Source organism: Alosa pseudoharengus, unplaced genomic scaffold (assembly GCF_046254945.1).
Source record: "Alosa pseudoharengus isolate Yale_2024_CS ecotype anadromous, Long Island Sound unplaced genomic scaffold, YU_APseudo_1.1 YU_APseudo_1.1_scf_8, whole genome shotgun sequence".
Classification (NCBI taxonomy): domain Eukaryota; kingdom Metazoa; phylum Chordata; class Actinopteri; order Clupeiformes; family Clupeidae; genus Alosa; species Alosa pseudoharengus.
The window spans coordinates 29,166,877-29,184,060 of record NW_027468870.1 but is presented as its reverse complement, the minus strand read 5'-3'; the positions used below and the strand labels follow the sequence as shown (position 1 = coordinate 29,184,060).

The following is a 17,184-nucleotide window of genomic DNA, read 5'->3' as shown; positions in this document are numbered from 1 at the left end:
ATTAATATACATTAAATATAAAAAGGAATTCTATTGAATATATATTTAAGACTATATATTAATGTTGTTCAGTGTAAGCATTCCAGCATTTCCAAAACATGACATACATTTTTTACATTTGCGTTGTCATGAATATTGAAGTGTGTGTGAGTGACAGAGAATGTGAACATGTGAGTGTATGTTTGTTGGGTGTGTGTACGGTATACACACAAAAAATGTTTTTGCTATTTGTTAACAGACAGTGTCTTTGTGTATTGTTCCCAGGTCACAGTCCTGTATGTTTACAATTTTTCTTTTTTTGGGGGTGTGGGGGGTGGGGAGGATACTGGGCGGTCCTTAAATAAATGGGGCAGTGAAAGTTTATCTGACATGATGACACGGGTTGCCCTTGATATAAGTATTCTGAACGGGTACAACAAACTTGTCAGTATTGTTTCAACATGTCAAATAAATGTTCTTATTTCTCACTAAGAATGAATATGCACCAACAGTTTAGGATTTTGCCACTATGGAGGTAATTTGTCTAAGCATGTGGAGTACTGTTGTGGTTAAACCAAGGTGAAGGAAAGACCAGATCTGTCAATGTCACTTTGCCTTTAGGCTGTCCAAAGGGGTCCAAAAAGTGTTTATGACCAGACACAGAATGTCATCACAAATCAATAGAGTGCCTTCAAGTGGACCTGTAACTAAGACATAATAGCACCTGATGGTCTGTTTAAACACAAAAAGTAGTTGACACATTTAAGGTTACATATAATGAACATTTTACTTTTTCAGTGTTTTTACATATACGGACTATCAATGCAAAAACACCAAAATAACAAAACCCAGTCGTTTGTTTATGGGCTGCCTTGGTCTGGAAATATCAATTTGTGAGACGTGAATGAGCTATTCAGAACTCATCTCTTAATGACCTCCAAAGGGAAGCTTTGTCAGTTTTACCTGTGTGGACCAAATCTACTCCTGACTGAAGAACAATGTGCGAAAGTTTGCTTTTATCCCACAATCGCGGGACCTGTTACCATCATGCAATATGCTCCGGTTTGTAAAGGAACAGGCACACAAATGCGGCGCTCTGAACAGGGCTCCTCAGACAGGGTGGCTAATGTGTTGTGTTTCTTCCTTTTGGTATTTTGACCAAAGTACGAATTATATTTCATTAAGACCTCAAGAAACTATTGAACATTGTGGGAAAAGGGGGAAAATATGTGACCTTTAACAAAAAACACTGTCAACAGAACAAAAACAAAATGCTACAATACAGAAAAGGTGAATTTACTGTAGTTTCTGTAGATCTGAAAACATCTGTATAACGCCAATGACAAAAAAGAGGCACATGCAATTGTTAATTGAGCAAAAAGAAAGTATAGACTTGACACTAAATTTTCTGTTGTGAATTACATTGTGGACGATGTGGTTAACCAGCAGATGTCGCTAGAGAGCTATGAGGTCAGAGTAAGGTTAAAATGCTTATTCCTTTTTTATAGATTTTGATTGTTAATGGTCATTTTTTATACTGCTTAAACGAAAACATTGAATAATGTTAAATATATATATACAGCTCTGGAAAGCTGGAAAATCAAGAGACCACTGCACATTTTTATGATGTCATCCTACGTTTGCTGAGTGACATTCGAATGAGTTGACGGTCATATTCAAAATTAAGAGACCACTGCAAATTTGAATATGACCATCATAGGATAACATCAGAAAAATGTGCAGTGGTCTCTTGATTTTTTAAAGAACTGTAGGCTACACAGTATTGGGTTCCACACAGTATGATACATTGTAGATGAGAAATCTTCAACTGTTTGATTTTAATAATATTATGGCAATTTGGTAGGCTTTCAACATACAATACAATACAATACAATACATTGTTTTTCAGACAGTTTTATATTTATAATTGTATTTAATATTGATCATTATTATGCTTAAAAACAAGTATAGGCTACTGCTCAAAAAAATTAAGGATTCTTCAATCATACACTGGATCGGTACTCTGACACTGTTTGGTTCTGAGCACAAGTAAAACTTTTGAGGCAAGTGTTTTATTTTGCAAGAACTGTCAGACATTCTGTGAATGTAGTTTGAGAATGGAGAAAAGGGTGGAAGGTTTCAAAAAATGAGTTTTAACAATTGTGGAAAACCTAAGTGTTCCCTTAATGTTTTTGAGCAGTATACTTAATGTTAGTCTTAGCTCTAAAAAAAATGTTTACATGCAGGTTTAGGTGGAGAAATCAACCCTCTCTGACCACAAAGCAAGAACTGCTGATCGTGCCTCGTGTTATTTTGAACATCCGCCGAGAGAGATAAATTATTTAGATCTCGCGTCTAATTTCTTACTAACTGTGACATATGAGGTGAGTGCCTCTGTGTTGGCCCAGGCAAGTTTCAGGCTCAGTCCTCTGCAGCTTAAAGCTCTTTCAGTAATGACTAACTGTTCAGGAGGACTTCATGTAGGGCCTATTTATTTTGTTACCATTTTTAAAAACAGTCATAAAGATTGTGATATAGGGTAGCCTAAAACTAATGGCATTCTGGTCATAGACACTGTTTTCAATGTTGTGAAGGTCCATGGTTTGGGATTTATTAAAGTAGATAACAGTAGTGTTGTGCTTTTATGCAATAGAAGACCAGGTGAGGTTTTTGACTTAATTTCACATTTGCTGAGTAAATACGATTTAGGTCTACCTGTGCTCAGCAGGATATTTCTGAGCAGTGGAGCTCAAAGGCTTCCATAGATAACAGCTCTTTTTTCCCCAGTTTCTAAATTCTACAAAGCTCTTTCGAAGACAGAGCCTAGCCTGATCTGTGCTGTTATGGATTCAGTGTTGGCGTAATCCAAGATTGTGTTGTGCAAATGCACACTAATACAAGAGCCAGGGGTGTAATCACAGACGTAAGCCCTATGCACCTCTTATAATCGAGCAGTCCTGCCGCATTTCCTTCAACCACATTGCCATGGTAACCCGGCCAGCACTGGGGAGACAGAAGCGGGTAGGTGTTCAGCTCTGGGCGGGCTGTCCTGTCCGGATTCACCAACCTGGGCCCCGCTTGAGTCGTTGTGTGTCCTGGAGCACTCTAGCCTACGACCAGGTGCCCCTGCCTGTTCCCTTGCATTAACCATAGAAGACATGCAATGAAATATGAGGGCTTACCCATGCAAATGCAAAGCCTGATGAAAGTACCCTCCCTACCTGACCCATCCACAGCTCTAGGGTGGTCTGCCTGTCTGTCTGACTGACAGTGAAAAACAAAAAAGAATCAATCAAATGTATGCAGAATTAATGTTATGGGAATCCACTGTCTGTAACTTTCCACCCAGTTTTGAGCAAGACAAAAACAAAACAATATAGAGTAGGCCGAGAACAGTTAGTAGGCCATTAGTAGGCAACAGTTGTTGAATGCTTTTTGCATTATCACATAAAAACTACTGAAAACATTTTTCATGTCTTGTTTGTCTAAGTGATCAATTATAAGCAGTTAACACAATTAACTCATTAAATACAAGGAGCATTTTTTCCAAATTCACATGATACCCGAAGCAGCACCTTGGGACAGCTGAGACTCACTCACCCATAATGCTGGACAGCTACCTCACAGTGAGGCTACATTTAAGGTGTCTTATATGTGCATCTGTTGCAACTGTAGGCCTACTCAAAATGTCTGGTAAAAGCCCTTTGGAATGCCAGACCTTAACAGTGAAAGGCCATCAATCCACTGATTATGTTACAGTAAAAACTGTTGAAAGTTGGTTTTGGTTTTAAGTTTGATGATGAGACAGAAGGTGATAAAATGGATAGCCTGCAGCTGTGTGGCTATTTCATATTAGCCTATTGCAGACAGTACAGCAGAATCACAGAATCATAATCCGCTTTTTTGACAGCCAGGTCCTATTTCTAATTGTCCAGGATGGCCATTTACTTGATTATATTGATTGTGGAATAACAACGTAGCCTACTTCTAGGGTTGAGAGGGGGAATTGTTTCACTACAGAAACCCTGTTCACTGACACGTCGAAGAACAGGGGGCGTATCCCAACAGACACAGGTGAACCTCCGAGCTTCGGAGACACTCCGGAGACAGTGCGCTCTCTGTATACGGATATGGCTCATAATGATATCTTTGCCATTTTTGAGGCAACGAACTGTTCCTAAGGGAAGCTCAGTGGTAGGCTGTTGGACACTGTGAAGGAAACGGATGGGAATGCATCTGTTTGAATGAGCAGTCAGTTTTCTTTGAGTCTGTTCATTTAACTCACGTTTATGCTTATGGGTGTTTGAGAACTGGATGATAACTGTTCCAGATGATTTTGCACTCGGACTTCACGGCTTAGACCCATGCTGACAACCTCATCGTATGTCTTTCGCTGTCGTGATTGTAGGAAATACTTGATAGATCTAAACTGCTTCGCCCAAGGCAAATTGGTCTCCGGTGATAACAGGGAATACTTCAGACGACCGCTTTCAGTAATAAGGCTGTGTGAAGCGAGTGCACCGCACTCTTGACGCCAACCGTGCGATGGAGACTTCCAGGAAACTTGGCACCTTGATCTTATTGTCCTTTCTGTGTTTTCTCTCAGGTATGTCTACCTCAGTCGTTGAACATGCATTTACTTGTTTTACGTGTGCATGATGGCTTGGTTATTTATCGGCTATATGGTTTAATATGTGATGGTTCATGTGAGTCTGTCATTCAGTTCCAATCCTTTAGCTTACATAAAAGAGGTAAACAGTACTTTGAGGTACTGTTACTGCAAAATGAAATTTCTCCAAAGGCAATGCAAATGTTACAATTGTCTTGTACAAGATTAGTTACAGCGGCTTTAACATGGGGATTTAAAGTTGAAACACCTGTTCTTTTTTCGCATTTCCCCCTCTTTTAAAAAATACTCTTGAGGTCAAAAGAAAAAAAACTAAACCATTCCTATTGCAATACTCAGGTGAAATGGGACACTGTTCTGAACAACATAAAAGCTTTAGGTTTAAAAATCGATTTGGTCGGGAGCGTAGGCTAAAGCCATTCCACTGCAATTGTTTTGTGATTAGCTCGCGCGCACATCGTTTTCGGTCATATGTTGAAAGGATTCAGAAAAAAACACAACCTCACACACCAGTAATGAGTGACAGAGTTCAATAACATTCTTACAAACCACTTGTAAACCCCTTCATTTTAATCAGCAAGTTTTCCAGTAGTTCTGTGTGAACTACACTAGCCCCCATGAGCTCTGTATTTCCAAAACAGTCCTCCTGGAATCTTAGGCTGTGCTGCCAAAGAGGTAGAGGGCACAGTGTGTGGCCAGGTATGGTGGCGTGGTCCCGCAGTCTCTCATTATCTGCTTTTAAGTGTGACTAGATGCCTCAATTCTTGGCATTCCTCTTCCATAACTACAAATAGATTTTAATGAAGGAAAACTTTAGAACAGATAGGCTACAGGACAAACGCACTGGGCGAACACACATCTCTCCTTTCGGAAAGTAGGAGTAGGCTATATCCTGCCAACTACGCCACTTTGTGACAAGGGATAGGGCATTAATCTGTGAAAGATCTGACTACACCATCCTGGGAATTTCTCCCAGGGAAATATTTACCTCAAACCAGTACAGACAACCCAAAATGCATTCAGGTTCATTAAGAAGCAGGGAATGTGATTCCATCCATCCCCCACCCAAGAGCTGTAATACCAAATAGTAAGAATACAGAGAGTGATCAATCACCAGTTCACATATAAATGAGGGAAGGACAGGGGTAATGGTCAGAGCCAAGGCTTAAGGCTGAGAGGCTGGCTAGTTAAGGAAGGGAGGTATGGGAGTGTCTGGTTGGGCCGGGGTGGACACTGCCCATCCAGAAAAAAAGCTTTAGATGGCCAGAGGAATCTTCAGTCGATCAAAAATATGAGAAATGACCATATTCATAATATCAATTATGCATAACACAGGTTAAGTAAGTTACCAAACTGACCACATTTAATCAGGGAAGAACGGTGCAACTCTCTCTGTCTCTCATGACAGAAACAAGAGTATCACACAAGAAATGCAAACTGAATTAACATACATCACATACATTCAGTTAAGGTCACCACACTAAAATGGACGAATAACGGTTAGCATCTAGCAGAGATAGCTAGTAGGCAAATAAAGAAATGAGGGGAGTAACTGTTATAAACAGACAAAGCGATTAGGCAAAGGCAGTTATGGGTGATGCCATCTAGACCAAGCCAAATAGAAGCAGTTAAGAACAGGCAGAGCGCTTATGACCAAACCAGGCCAGGTAAGAAGGTTAGGCAAAGTTATCGATGTGCAAAGCAGCAATGTTCTTGGGATGTGAACCAGAGTAGCAGCCATGTCATAATTCCTTTTCTCATCTCACAACTGCCTCATCTGCTGACACAGGAACAGTCCAGCGATGTGGTCAGTAAATAGCCACTAATACAGCTTAATATGGGCTGGTTTCACATGGTTTCCTGGTTTCCTAAACTATGTATATAGTTGATTTATGGGTGTTGATGCATGGGAGCAGGATAGTCTCCTGGGGCCAAATGTGTCACTTCATCATGAGCGCACTCATGAGCAGACTACTTGTTGACGGTTTGGTAGACCAGTGGATGCTGAATCATTACTGACAAGACTAAGCACCCACACGTTTAACATCAGTCTTGACAAGACCACCATTGCATCACCGTACCTTACTTTGTGCTACATTATTAAATCTTTACACTTACCCCCTAGGTACCCCCCCCCCCCCCCCCCCTATTTTGAGTTTTTGCTTGAAATTGCACACCGCCTACTAACAATGGCCCTGCTTCCACATACTTATATTCAAGTGCTTGACCTCTTTTGAAAGCAGAGAAGATTATTGTGGTACCAATAGATTGACTGTGTGATGAACTGTCAGAGTGGCAAAGGGTAGAATGATAGTTTTTTTCTTAGGCTGTTTTTCTGAAAATGACCACATTCTGCCCTCTTCGTCATTTATTTTGTCTTGGAAACACAACTGAGGCCCACTACCAGGTCTTGTGCATCTGTATCTCAAAGTAGATCAATATAGAAGGAAATATGAGTAGTTTAGACCATTATTTGCCAAGATATGCTCATGCGTTTTGTAAAATGACCTATGGAAACTCCCCATAGAACTTTTGGCTACCCAAAATGCATACTGACAATAACATGCTTACTGTGTGGCAACTTCTTGGTGTAGAAGCATAATCCTGGTCTCAAATGAAAGGTAACACTTTGAGGTTTCTTGTAGACTATTTGGAATGTATGTCAGGGGTTCTGATATAGAATGACTACACAAAATATAGAATGCTTACACAAAAGTCTCCATTTTTGCATTTTCTTTGTTGGTTCAATGGGTGTGTATAAGATGGACGATACATCTGCACAACTAATATTGGATAAAACAACATGAATGTTCAATTTCTAGGGATTCCTGTGAATATTTCAATACCCAATATGATGCATCTACTTATTGCTAAGGGATACACACTGCAGCTAGAAAGCAGGGAGGCACTAAAAACGGAGGGGGGCATTTTTGATCTAATTTAAGTTGACAATGTAAAGCACTATACAGATTGTACATGAAAAATGTTCCCATATATGGATTCCCAAGAGTTCAAGTTTTCAAATGGTGTATATAATATTACTATGCTACATAGCAATATGGTTCATATAATTGATTTAGAATGTTGGGGGGAGGTGGGGGCACTGCAATTTGTCCCGCCTGCGGGACACCCGCAGTGTAAATTAAGAGGCCTGGGATTGGCTTTGCAAAGTTCAGTTCAGTTCAATTTCTGGTTGTTTCCACATCAAGTCTAATTCCAATTCAATCCATTTTTTTTATCAAATTCATGAATCTCTCCTGATGGTACTCTCTCTGGCTGTTCTGTGTGTGTTCTCCTGCATGCATAGACCTGGCTCTGTAAATTTGAATAATAATAATAAAAAAAAATCCTCATCCAATCAACACGTTGCTTCAGGGGCATGTGTAACGGTGGCTAGCTGGTCCGTAGCTGTGCGCAGTATGTTCGTTGGTAAGCCTCCCTCCCGACGCCTTAAGAGTAGTGCTGGGAAGAAAGCTAGGAGCCTGGGCTTTTAGCCCGATTGCTAGCATGCTCAACTTCCGATCCGTGGTGCTGCTGTTTGCGGGTTCGAGTCAGTTAATTTTCAGTATATTTTCGATACAGCCTGTAAGTACCGCTAGCGTAACATTCACTGACAATATTTCTGATGCTCAATACATATATGCAGGAGTAGTATTTTGAAAAGGTGGGAAATGATTTTTGACGTTAATAAATTCAACTGATACATGGTCCGCCTTTGAATTTGAAAGATGATCTGCGCGTAAAAATAGACCACTGTTGATTACTGTTTAAGACTAAGATTTGGTACACATCTGTATTGAACTTAACATCCCATACCTAATCACTTCGGTACAAATATGTGTGCCTTTACATCCTATGCTTCTATCCTAAGTGACTTACAGAGACCAGTTGCTACAATGCGGGGTGCCTTGCTTTTAGTTACCTGGCTCAAAGTTACCTCCTAGACCTAGAGAAGAGAGATGCTCAACACCAACACGAAGATCACAACAGATTTGGACGCACATAGTGTGTACTGTAGTGCTCCCTTGGCCTAGCTATTTGTAATGACAAGCTACTAATTGACCCACCTGATAGAAACTTAAAAAAGCCATGTTTGAAATTATAGGTCTTAGGAGATGTACTAAAGTCAGAAGGCAAGCCAAAAATGGAAAGAAGAGGTTTGAATGGTTAAAACAGTGAGAACAGCTATTGTTAACATTAAAATTACATTAATATCTTACCTACCTTCTTTACTGAAGAACTAAGGAAAGTAGTGACATATTCTAAGACCAATAAAAGTACCTAGCTGATGTTAACTGCAGTCCCCCTCTCAAGCAGTCATTGAATGAAGACAACCTGCCATGGAGGACTAGCTGTCTCCAAAACACATCAATGAGATGCACAGTTAGGTTATCATGTATAGGTTATCATGTTTCTGTTTAAACACGGCTTAGGTCATAATTAGCATATTTATAATTCATAAGCTCATGCTGTTTCTATATATAATTAGTACACATGTGTTATGTTTAAACTCCCAGTTCTCCCAATTAAGGCTTGTGTCGGAGCATGGTGTCCCTTATTAAAAGATGACCTGTTCACCGTACCTGCGAGAATGCCTCTTCACTGCATATTAAAGCTCACGTGTGTAGTACTGTGTGTACTAAAACACAGTCAGATGTGTGTGTCAGTCATCAACGGCTTGAGTGGATTACTGTGCGAGTGTGTCTAAGTAGGGGGGTTGTGTGGTATTTCTGTGCACTGCCTCGTCTGTCCCACCTGTGCTAGCAGGGTTGTATTGGCTTGACCATGTTAAAAATCTTGTAAAAATCTCTCTCTCTCTCTCTCTCTCTCTCTCTCTCTCTCTCTCTCTCTCTCTCTCTCTCTCTCTCTCTCTTTGTGTGCGTGGGTGCACACACACTCAGACACACACCACACTTGTTCAGTCCTTCTGGGCAATGATTCACATGGCATAGTTTTTGTTTATTTAAGTTGTTTGTTCACAACTCTATGACTCAGTTTTTACTTTGTGTGTGTGTGTGTGTGTGCGTGCGTGCGTGTGTGTTTGTGTCTGTGTTGTATCGGGGACACTAATGCCTACCTTTGTAAATATTTATATAGGCATACAAATGTTTTTATTTTATACTTTTGTTCTTACAAAATGGACAACATAGTTGAAGCAATGCCACAGATGGGATACTCTGTGGTACTGATGTACGGAGCCCTAGAGGGGTCATTGCAAGATATTTCTTTCTGTATATCCAGAAAACGTGCGCTCATTTTGCTAAATTGTGTGCTCTTTTTACTAAATCGGGTGCACGTTTTACTAATAGTACAGTCCGCTGTGTTTGGAAAATAGGCTCTTGCTAGATTTTCCTGTAAAAATTGTTTTTTTTTTTTTGCATATTTTGCTAATATAGAGTCTAAGGAACAAGAATGTTTTTTTGTCTTCAAATTTTCACGATCCATCTTTGTGTGTTTTTATCTGTATGTTTTCAAATAAGCGATTATATCTAGTCCGACAAGTATCCATAGTTTTCAAACTTTGAGTGTCTGAAAAGTGTAAAAACACCTCCTCCCTTGTTGCCTACAGTATGTCAAAAACGATTTCTTAATCTTTGCTTTTCCTGATGCTTTCCTTGACCTGCCATGCCATTCTATTGTCTACCTTAAGAGAAATTTGTCTTGGAAATAATCTATAATAGTACAGGCAACACAGTACACCACTAGGTGTCATAGGCATGGGTAGTTAAGTAGCAGTAGGCAAAGTTAACAAACAAAAGAATATAAGGTACAAACAAACAGACAAACCATTGATATAAGTTACAAACAAACAAACAGACAGACAAACCACGGATGGCCCTCTCACAGCCTGAACTAATACAAAAAACAAATAACTCAAGGGAAAACATTGGTCAGACACTAAACCATGTGCATTTGCTCTTTTTAATCTGGTACGCCCTCCAAATGAGCCTGGGACAGTTGGTCAAGGCTAAAGTTAACACCATCTTGGTCACTGTGATGCTAAGCACTAGTCCTGGTGTGGACTATGGCTACCCTCAATGAGTCTCCAACTACAGGGCTACTGAGGCCTGGCTCCCTCCCGATATCCCCATGAGGCTGTGGAGCAGCCAGTGCTGGTGGGCTGGATGAATCTTGACTGGTGGGAACAGGTTTAAGCTCGGAGCGATGCATGGATGCATGGTCTTAAGGGGGCCCTTATGACTACCACAACATTCTCTTGTCCTGTGCAAGCCCAATCCAAGAGAGTAAAGTCAATGGAGATTATCTACAAAGGCTTAGTGGCTAACAGATTTCCCAAGAAGGTTCTGGTTCGGGTTGACTTGCTTTAGCAACCACACAGTGCTCACACTCAGAACACCACTTTTGCACCTCTGGCATATAAAATCTGTGGTCCTGTCCACCCCCAGATGGCCATGGTTGTTGTGTAGGCTAGTGAGCACTTCGACTCGCAACACCTTGGGCAGTAAAAGCTGCAGCACTGGATCCCTGGAAGGAGGATCCTGGATCACTCGGTACAAGGTCCCATCCACTTCCTGTATCTGAGACCACTGCTTTATCAGCTGCTGGACTTCCCTTGGTTCACTCCACTTGTCTTAACGGGTAGGTGGTCGTCCCTGTCACAAAAACCACAGGTATCTGGAAATACAGGGATCAGTCCCTTGCAGGACTTTCGGGTCTCTTTTGGTTCGACCAGGGATGGTGTCCACCATACAAGATTCTGTAATCCAAGAGTCTTGGATAGGTGCACTCGAGGCATACATGTTGGCTATGGCAATCGGCAGGGGGATGTCCAGGCCGTGTGACACAGATCGCACAGTGTTAGTGGGGCTTGTGGGAAGCCTAGAAAGGGCATCGGCATTGCGATTAGCTGTCCCAGGACGATATTTGATGTTGTAATCAAAGAGGGCAAGCTGAGAAACCCAGCACTGTTCCAGAGCGCCCAGTTTAGCTGACTGCAGAGGGGATTGTTGTCAGTGTACACGGTGAACTTGTTGCCCAGGAGATACTTGCATTTTTTTTCGTGTTTGCCCACTTGACTGCAAGAAGTTTGAGTTTCATGGCACTATAATTTGACATGTTCCTCTCACTTGGCCGCAAGCCCCAGCTAGCAAAGGCTATTGGTCGCCGTAACCTATCCTTCTCCTGTCACAGAACTGCCCCCAATCCTGCATGGCTTGCATCCGTCTCTAAGATAAAGGGACGACTGAAATCGGCATAACCTAGGACTGGTGCTTGAACAAGCTGTTCTTTTAAGGCTCTGAATCCAGAAAAAGTTCTGAAGACAAACCTGAACCTGACTACATTCAATGTTAACTATCCAATATTCAGATGTCTCTTTTTTTGTAATTGAAATGTATGCAAATTATTGCATTATTAGATAGATAGAGAAATAGATAGATAGATAGATAGATAGATAGATACTTTATTGATCCCCAGGGGAAATTCAAGGTCTCAGTAGCATACAGACATCACACACACATTCACTAAGAGCAGAAAAAAGTAATTAAAAGTATAAAATATAAAAAACACAACTAAGCAATAATGACAGTAGAAGATAACGAATATACTAAAATACAAATTATACTAAATAACACTTCTATCAATTCTAAACAAATTATACTAAATAACAATCTAAATCAATTCTAAAAACAGTATCCACATAGTGGGTGATTAATCAAGAGGTGCTTGCAATGACTGAGGCAGGGACTGAGCCTGTGATTCTCTGTGCATAGTAAGGTAAGGTAAGGTGCTCTGTGTGAGTGATGGTGCAAATGAGTAAGTCCAATAGTGCAACAGTGCAAGAATAAAGTCTGGAGACCAGCATAAAATAAATATGGACATATCAGCGAGTAGGCAAGGTAATATAAAAAAAAAAATATAGAAAAAACTATATCTATCTCTCTCTCTTTCTCATATATATATATATATATATTAAGAAAAGGTATATGTGTGGCCACAATTCGGCTGTGGCATGGAGGGAGGGGTTATGCATACTGTATGTGCTAATATAGCACGAAAACAGTGAGGCAGAAAGACAGTGGTAAAAAGTGGCTAGTGGACAGACAGTATCCAAACATGGAGGGGGTGAAGAGGCAATGCGGAGAAGTCTATCTCTCCTCTTCCCTTAAGTGAAGCATTAAACAGTTCAATGGCCCTGGAGACAAATGACTTCCTCAGTCTGTCTGTTGTGCAAGGCAGTGAGCGAAGTCTCCAGCTGACCAGGCTCTTCTGCTTTACAATAGTGCTGTGGAGTGGATGACACTCATTGTCCAAGATGTTGATCAGTTTGTTCAGAGTCCTTTTGTCAGATATTGAAGTGATGCACTCCAGTTCAGCTCCCACTACAGAGCCAGCCTTCCTTACCAGCCTGTCAAGTCGCCCCGCATCCTTCTTCTTTGTGCTTCCTCCCCAGCATACCACTGCATAGAAGAGGACGCTGGCAACAACAGACTGGTAGAATATCCTGAGGAGATTGCTGCACACATAGTGACACATTTTTACCGCAGCCTCCTCAGGAAGTACAGCCTGCTCTGCCCTTTCTTGTAGAGTGCGTCTTAATGAGATATTGTTAAATTACATCCATAAACATATATTTTCAGAAAACTTGTAATGCAAAAATATTGTCTCTACATAAATAATCAACTAGTAAAGTTTTATAAGAATATCAAGGAGTTAAATTTTTTACCCTATTCACCCGCTCTATGTTGTCTATGGAGGCCAGTTTTAGGCCGCAAATGTTAATTAGCAGGTTTAAAACTAAAATATCAACTAAGTAAATATGATATTCAGAATCAGCACCCAAAAATTAGGGCAAAATACCCTCTTTACCAGTGTTTTTTCACATTTGACCCCCGAGTGATGGTAGTCCAAGTCTTAATTATGCATTAATTAAATGATCATCTAAGTGTGAATATGGATCGTGAAAATTTGAGGACAAAAAAATATTGTTCCTTAGACTCTATACTAGCAAAATATGCAAAAAAATCAGTTTTTAAAAGAAAATCTAGCGGGATTACACAAGACACCGTACTATAAATAGTGCGCTCATTATACTAAATTGTGCTCTCAGTTTAGTAAATCATGCGCACAATTTACTAAATAGTGTGCACGTTTTACTAAATTGTGCACTCATTTTACTAAATTGTGCTCTCATTTAAATTTTTGTAAAGAAAAGTGAAATGCTAGTATGAAAAAAGTGACTCGGCAGGATATCACATTTAAATAGAAAGTGTGCACCGGCAGCGTAATGTGTTTACATTGTAGTTCAAAATAATAGTGAGGGTATTCATAGGTGTGCTTTCTTTGTGTTATGGAAATTGCCTTGAATATTTCAGCGCAGTGTTTTTGAAAGGGCATTTCTCATTTCCAAGCAGAAGACTAAGTTGTGTGAGTGCTGGGCGACGCCGGTGGAGACGATAGGTTTATGGTCTGGGAGAGGCTGATAAGGACAGACAGGTCTATCCCTGTTATCGCATGTGTTGTTCATGACCAAAGTGGCGAAGACTCCTTATCGGCAAACTCCCCCCCCAAATTAATCTCCGTCCTTGGCATGCAATTTGGAAAAGGACATCTCTATTCATTCATTGTTTATATGTCAGGCAGAGTCGATCACTGAGAAAAGGTTACCCACTCTGCGTTCAGAGAACTCTTGAACAGCAAGCAGAGGACAATTCTGTGCAACATAGATTTTCAAATCATCACATTGGGAATCATATCATGGTTGTAAAAACTGGCCAGTGGAAGACCCGCTCAGGAAGTACTGTGTTGGTCTCAGAAATGCCGCTCACGCTTCCTCCCTACTGCCCCTAGTCCAGGCCCCATTTCCTTTTTTAGCCTGCTTCTGCCCGTTGGGTTGTTTTCCCTTTATTGTCCTCATCTCAATCCTACATCCTTTAAAAAGACTTTTCAACAGTTTGAATGTCACATTGTCATAATGTCACAAATAGAATAACTGTCATTATCTTCAATGTCTAAATATAACTATAAATCAGAGCAGACCAATTGGAAATGCATTTTTAAAGATCCACAAGGGAATAGTAATAAGAATTCAGTCGACAAAAATGTCTTCTTGTATGTGGAGATCTCTAGATGAGAGCAGGAAGCACAGCTCTGTTCTCAGGTGTTGGCCCGGTATTTTGAATTGTCAGACATGGTGCAAAATGACTCAAAGTCCCTCCTGGCAAGATCTGAATATATGGTGCACATGAGGTCACGAATGTCACTATTGCTCATCACTAACTGGACTCAAATGGTCTTAGGCAGCAGGTGTACCCGGCCTCTGGCCACCCTCTGAACTGCATGCCTGTATTTTTGGTCTGGTCCAGATCTGACCCTTAACAGGCATATCCGCACCTCACCAGGTCCAGATTGGTACCTCATCAGGTCCAGATTGGCATCACATTAGGTCCAGATTGGCACCTCATGGCACCTCAGACCAGGGCCAGATCTTGCTAGGCTAATCAGCTCCATCAGAAGAGTTGCTAGGCTAATCAGCTCCATCAGAAGAGTTGCTAGGCTAATCAGCTCCATCAGAAGAGTTGCTAGGCTAATCAGCTCCATCAGAAGAGCAGAGCAGAGCAGGCATGTGTCCCAGAGTCACTTGCTCCAAGGGAGCCCACATTCAGGCATCTGATACGTCACTCTCACTCATCTGTGACTCTGACTCCTCAGCATTTCTATCTCTCTCTCTCTCTCTCTCTCTCTCTCTCTTCCACTATCTCTTTCTCATCCTCTCTTCCTCTCTCTCTCTCCCTCTGTCCCCAGAGGAGCTCGCTCCGAGCTGACCAAGGGGTCATGAGAAAAGCAGTGGGCGACTTTCCCAACACTCCTGCTGTGTACGACAGCCTTAAAGACACATGCGCGCGTACTCCACCACTGTCCATGCAGCCCCACACCACCCCACCACCTCCCCCAGTCCTTCCTCTCATATGGCCGTAATTTTGTTTACAGTAGACCGTCACTACACAAGCACACTGTATACACTTAAGGATAATCTCTCCTGGATTAGGTCGTCATTCACCTCCCCATAAGGCTTGTACTGTTTTGACAATCATTTTTATTTAATTAATACTTGTTTATCATTGAACCATTAGAAACATGGAATCTTGTATTCACCACTAACATAAATTATGTCACACCTTCATTGCTGGTATTAGGTTAGTCATCTATGTTGGCAATATTTTATTATTATTTTATCAATATTTATGTATTAGTGAACCATTTAAGACATGGCATGGAGTATTCACTAGGGTCAAGGTTAAGTTTGTAGGATGTTTTTGTCCTTAAAAAGGTTTCTCTTAAATGTTTCTACATATCCCCTTTGTACTTGAGGGATATACCTAGACTCGGTCTTGATATTAAGTATAAATGTTCTACCAGACAGTACAGTGTTATGACAGGCAGTCTTGTCCGGTGGCTTGTGTCCAATCTCTGAGTGCTGTCTTATGGTTCACGACACGTTTCTGCTGTCTCACCCCTGCTCCCTGTGCATGCTGGGAGCTGTCAGCAGTGAGTGTCGGCTTTGTATTCGGTGAGTGTCTCATCTTAGCGGAGGTCAGCGACGGGGACTGAGATGACAGGTTCAGGGTTTGCTCTGTCTGACACAACTCACGCAGATGGTCTTCAGGTCTGAACTAAACACTTGGGATTGTTTGGAGGGGTTTTTCTTGAGTTTATGTGTGAGTTAGCAATGACTGGGCAGGGTACCAGTGCATTGTTTTTACCCCAAGTTCTATTATAAGTTAACCTTCGATAATAGGTTAATAATGTGTACAGTATGGTGCCATAATAAGAGATAATAATATGTATGGTGCCATTTTCTCAAGGGTAAAATAAGTGGTAAGTCTGAGTGTGGTTTTGACATAGACCTGATGTCAGCCCTAGAGAATGGTAAAGTAATCCATTAGAATCCCATATATTTTTAGTTCATGTATGCTTTGGCATAGTATGGGACCTGTGCCAATGTTTTTATTTGTAGAAAATGTAAGTTCTTTCATAAATTCATGTTTGTTTTTTGACTGGCGCCTTATACTGTATGGTGTGGTTATGGACATACGGAGAAATAAATAAATGTGTCATCATGTATTTTCTTATGTAGCTCAATTTCAAGGTTACCTGACTTACATTCGAGTGTAGTTTTGAAATAGACCTGATGCCAGCTCTAAAGGATCTGTCTGCCAAGAGAATAAATGCTTGAAGAATTTTAAAGAAATCCCTTGGAATCCCATATGGCCAATCAGAACTGAGAATCCTTCATCTACCCATTCTCACAGACTGTAGGGGGCATGACCCTAAAAGACACCACGTAAGGATAGAAAGCTCTTGACCTCGTTTGTGACAGCCATAGTAATCTTAAGATAAGAAAAAAGAAAAATCAGTCTTAATACCATTTACCACACACCCGTTATAGACAAAGCTGTAGACGGAAGAAAAAAAAGCTAATGCTGCAATGTATCCAATGTATTACCTTTTCACTGTGTTGGAGCACAGGCGATCTGGTGGAAAATAATTTAATTATGTCCACACTAGTAGACACGTGCCTTCAAGCTCACTCACACACACACACACACACACACACA

General features: G+C 40.9%; 1 protein-coding gene across 1 annotated transcript in view; it reads left to right on the top strand.

The window, feature by feature from the left end:
- The first annotated feature begins 4,065 nt into the window (after positions 1-4,065).
- The window catches only part of esama (endothelial cell adhesion molecule a), a 46,907-nt gene continuing 33,788 nt past the window's right edge, over positions 4,066-17,184 (top strand). The window contains exon 1 of the mRNA XM_076273707.1: positions 4,066-4,585. Within this exon, the coding sequence (XP_076129822.1) occupies positions 4,525-4,585 (61 nt within the window). The 5' untranslated portion in view covers positions 4,066-4,524. The remainder of the gene's footprint in view (positions 4,586-17,184) is intronic.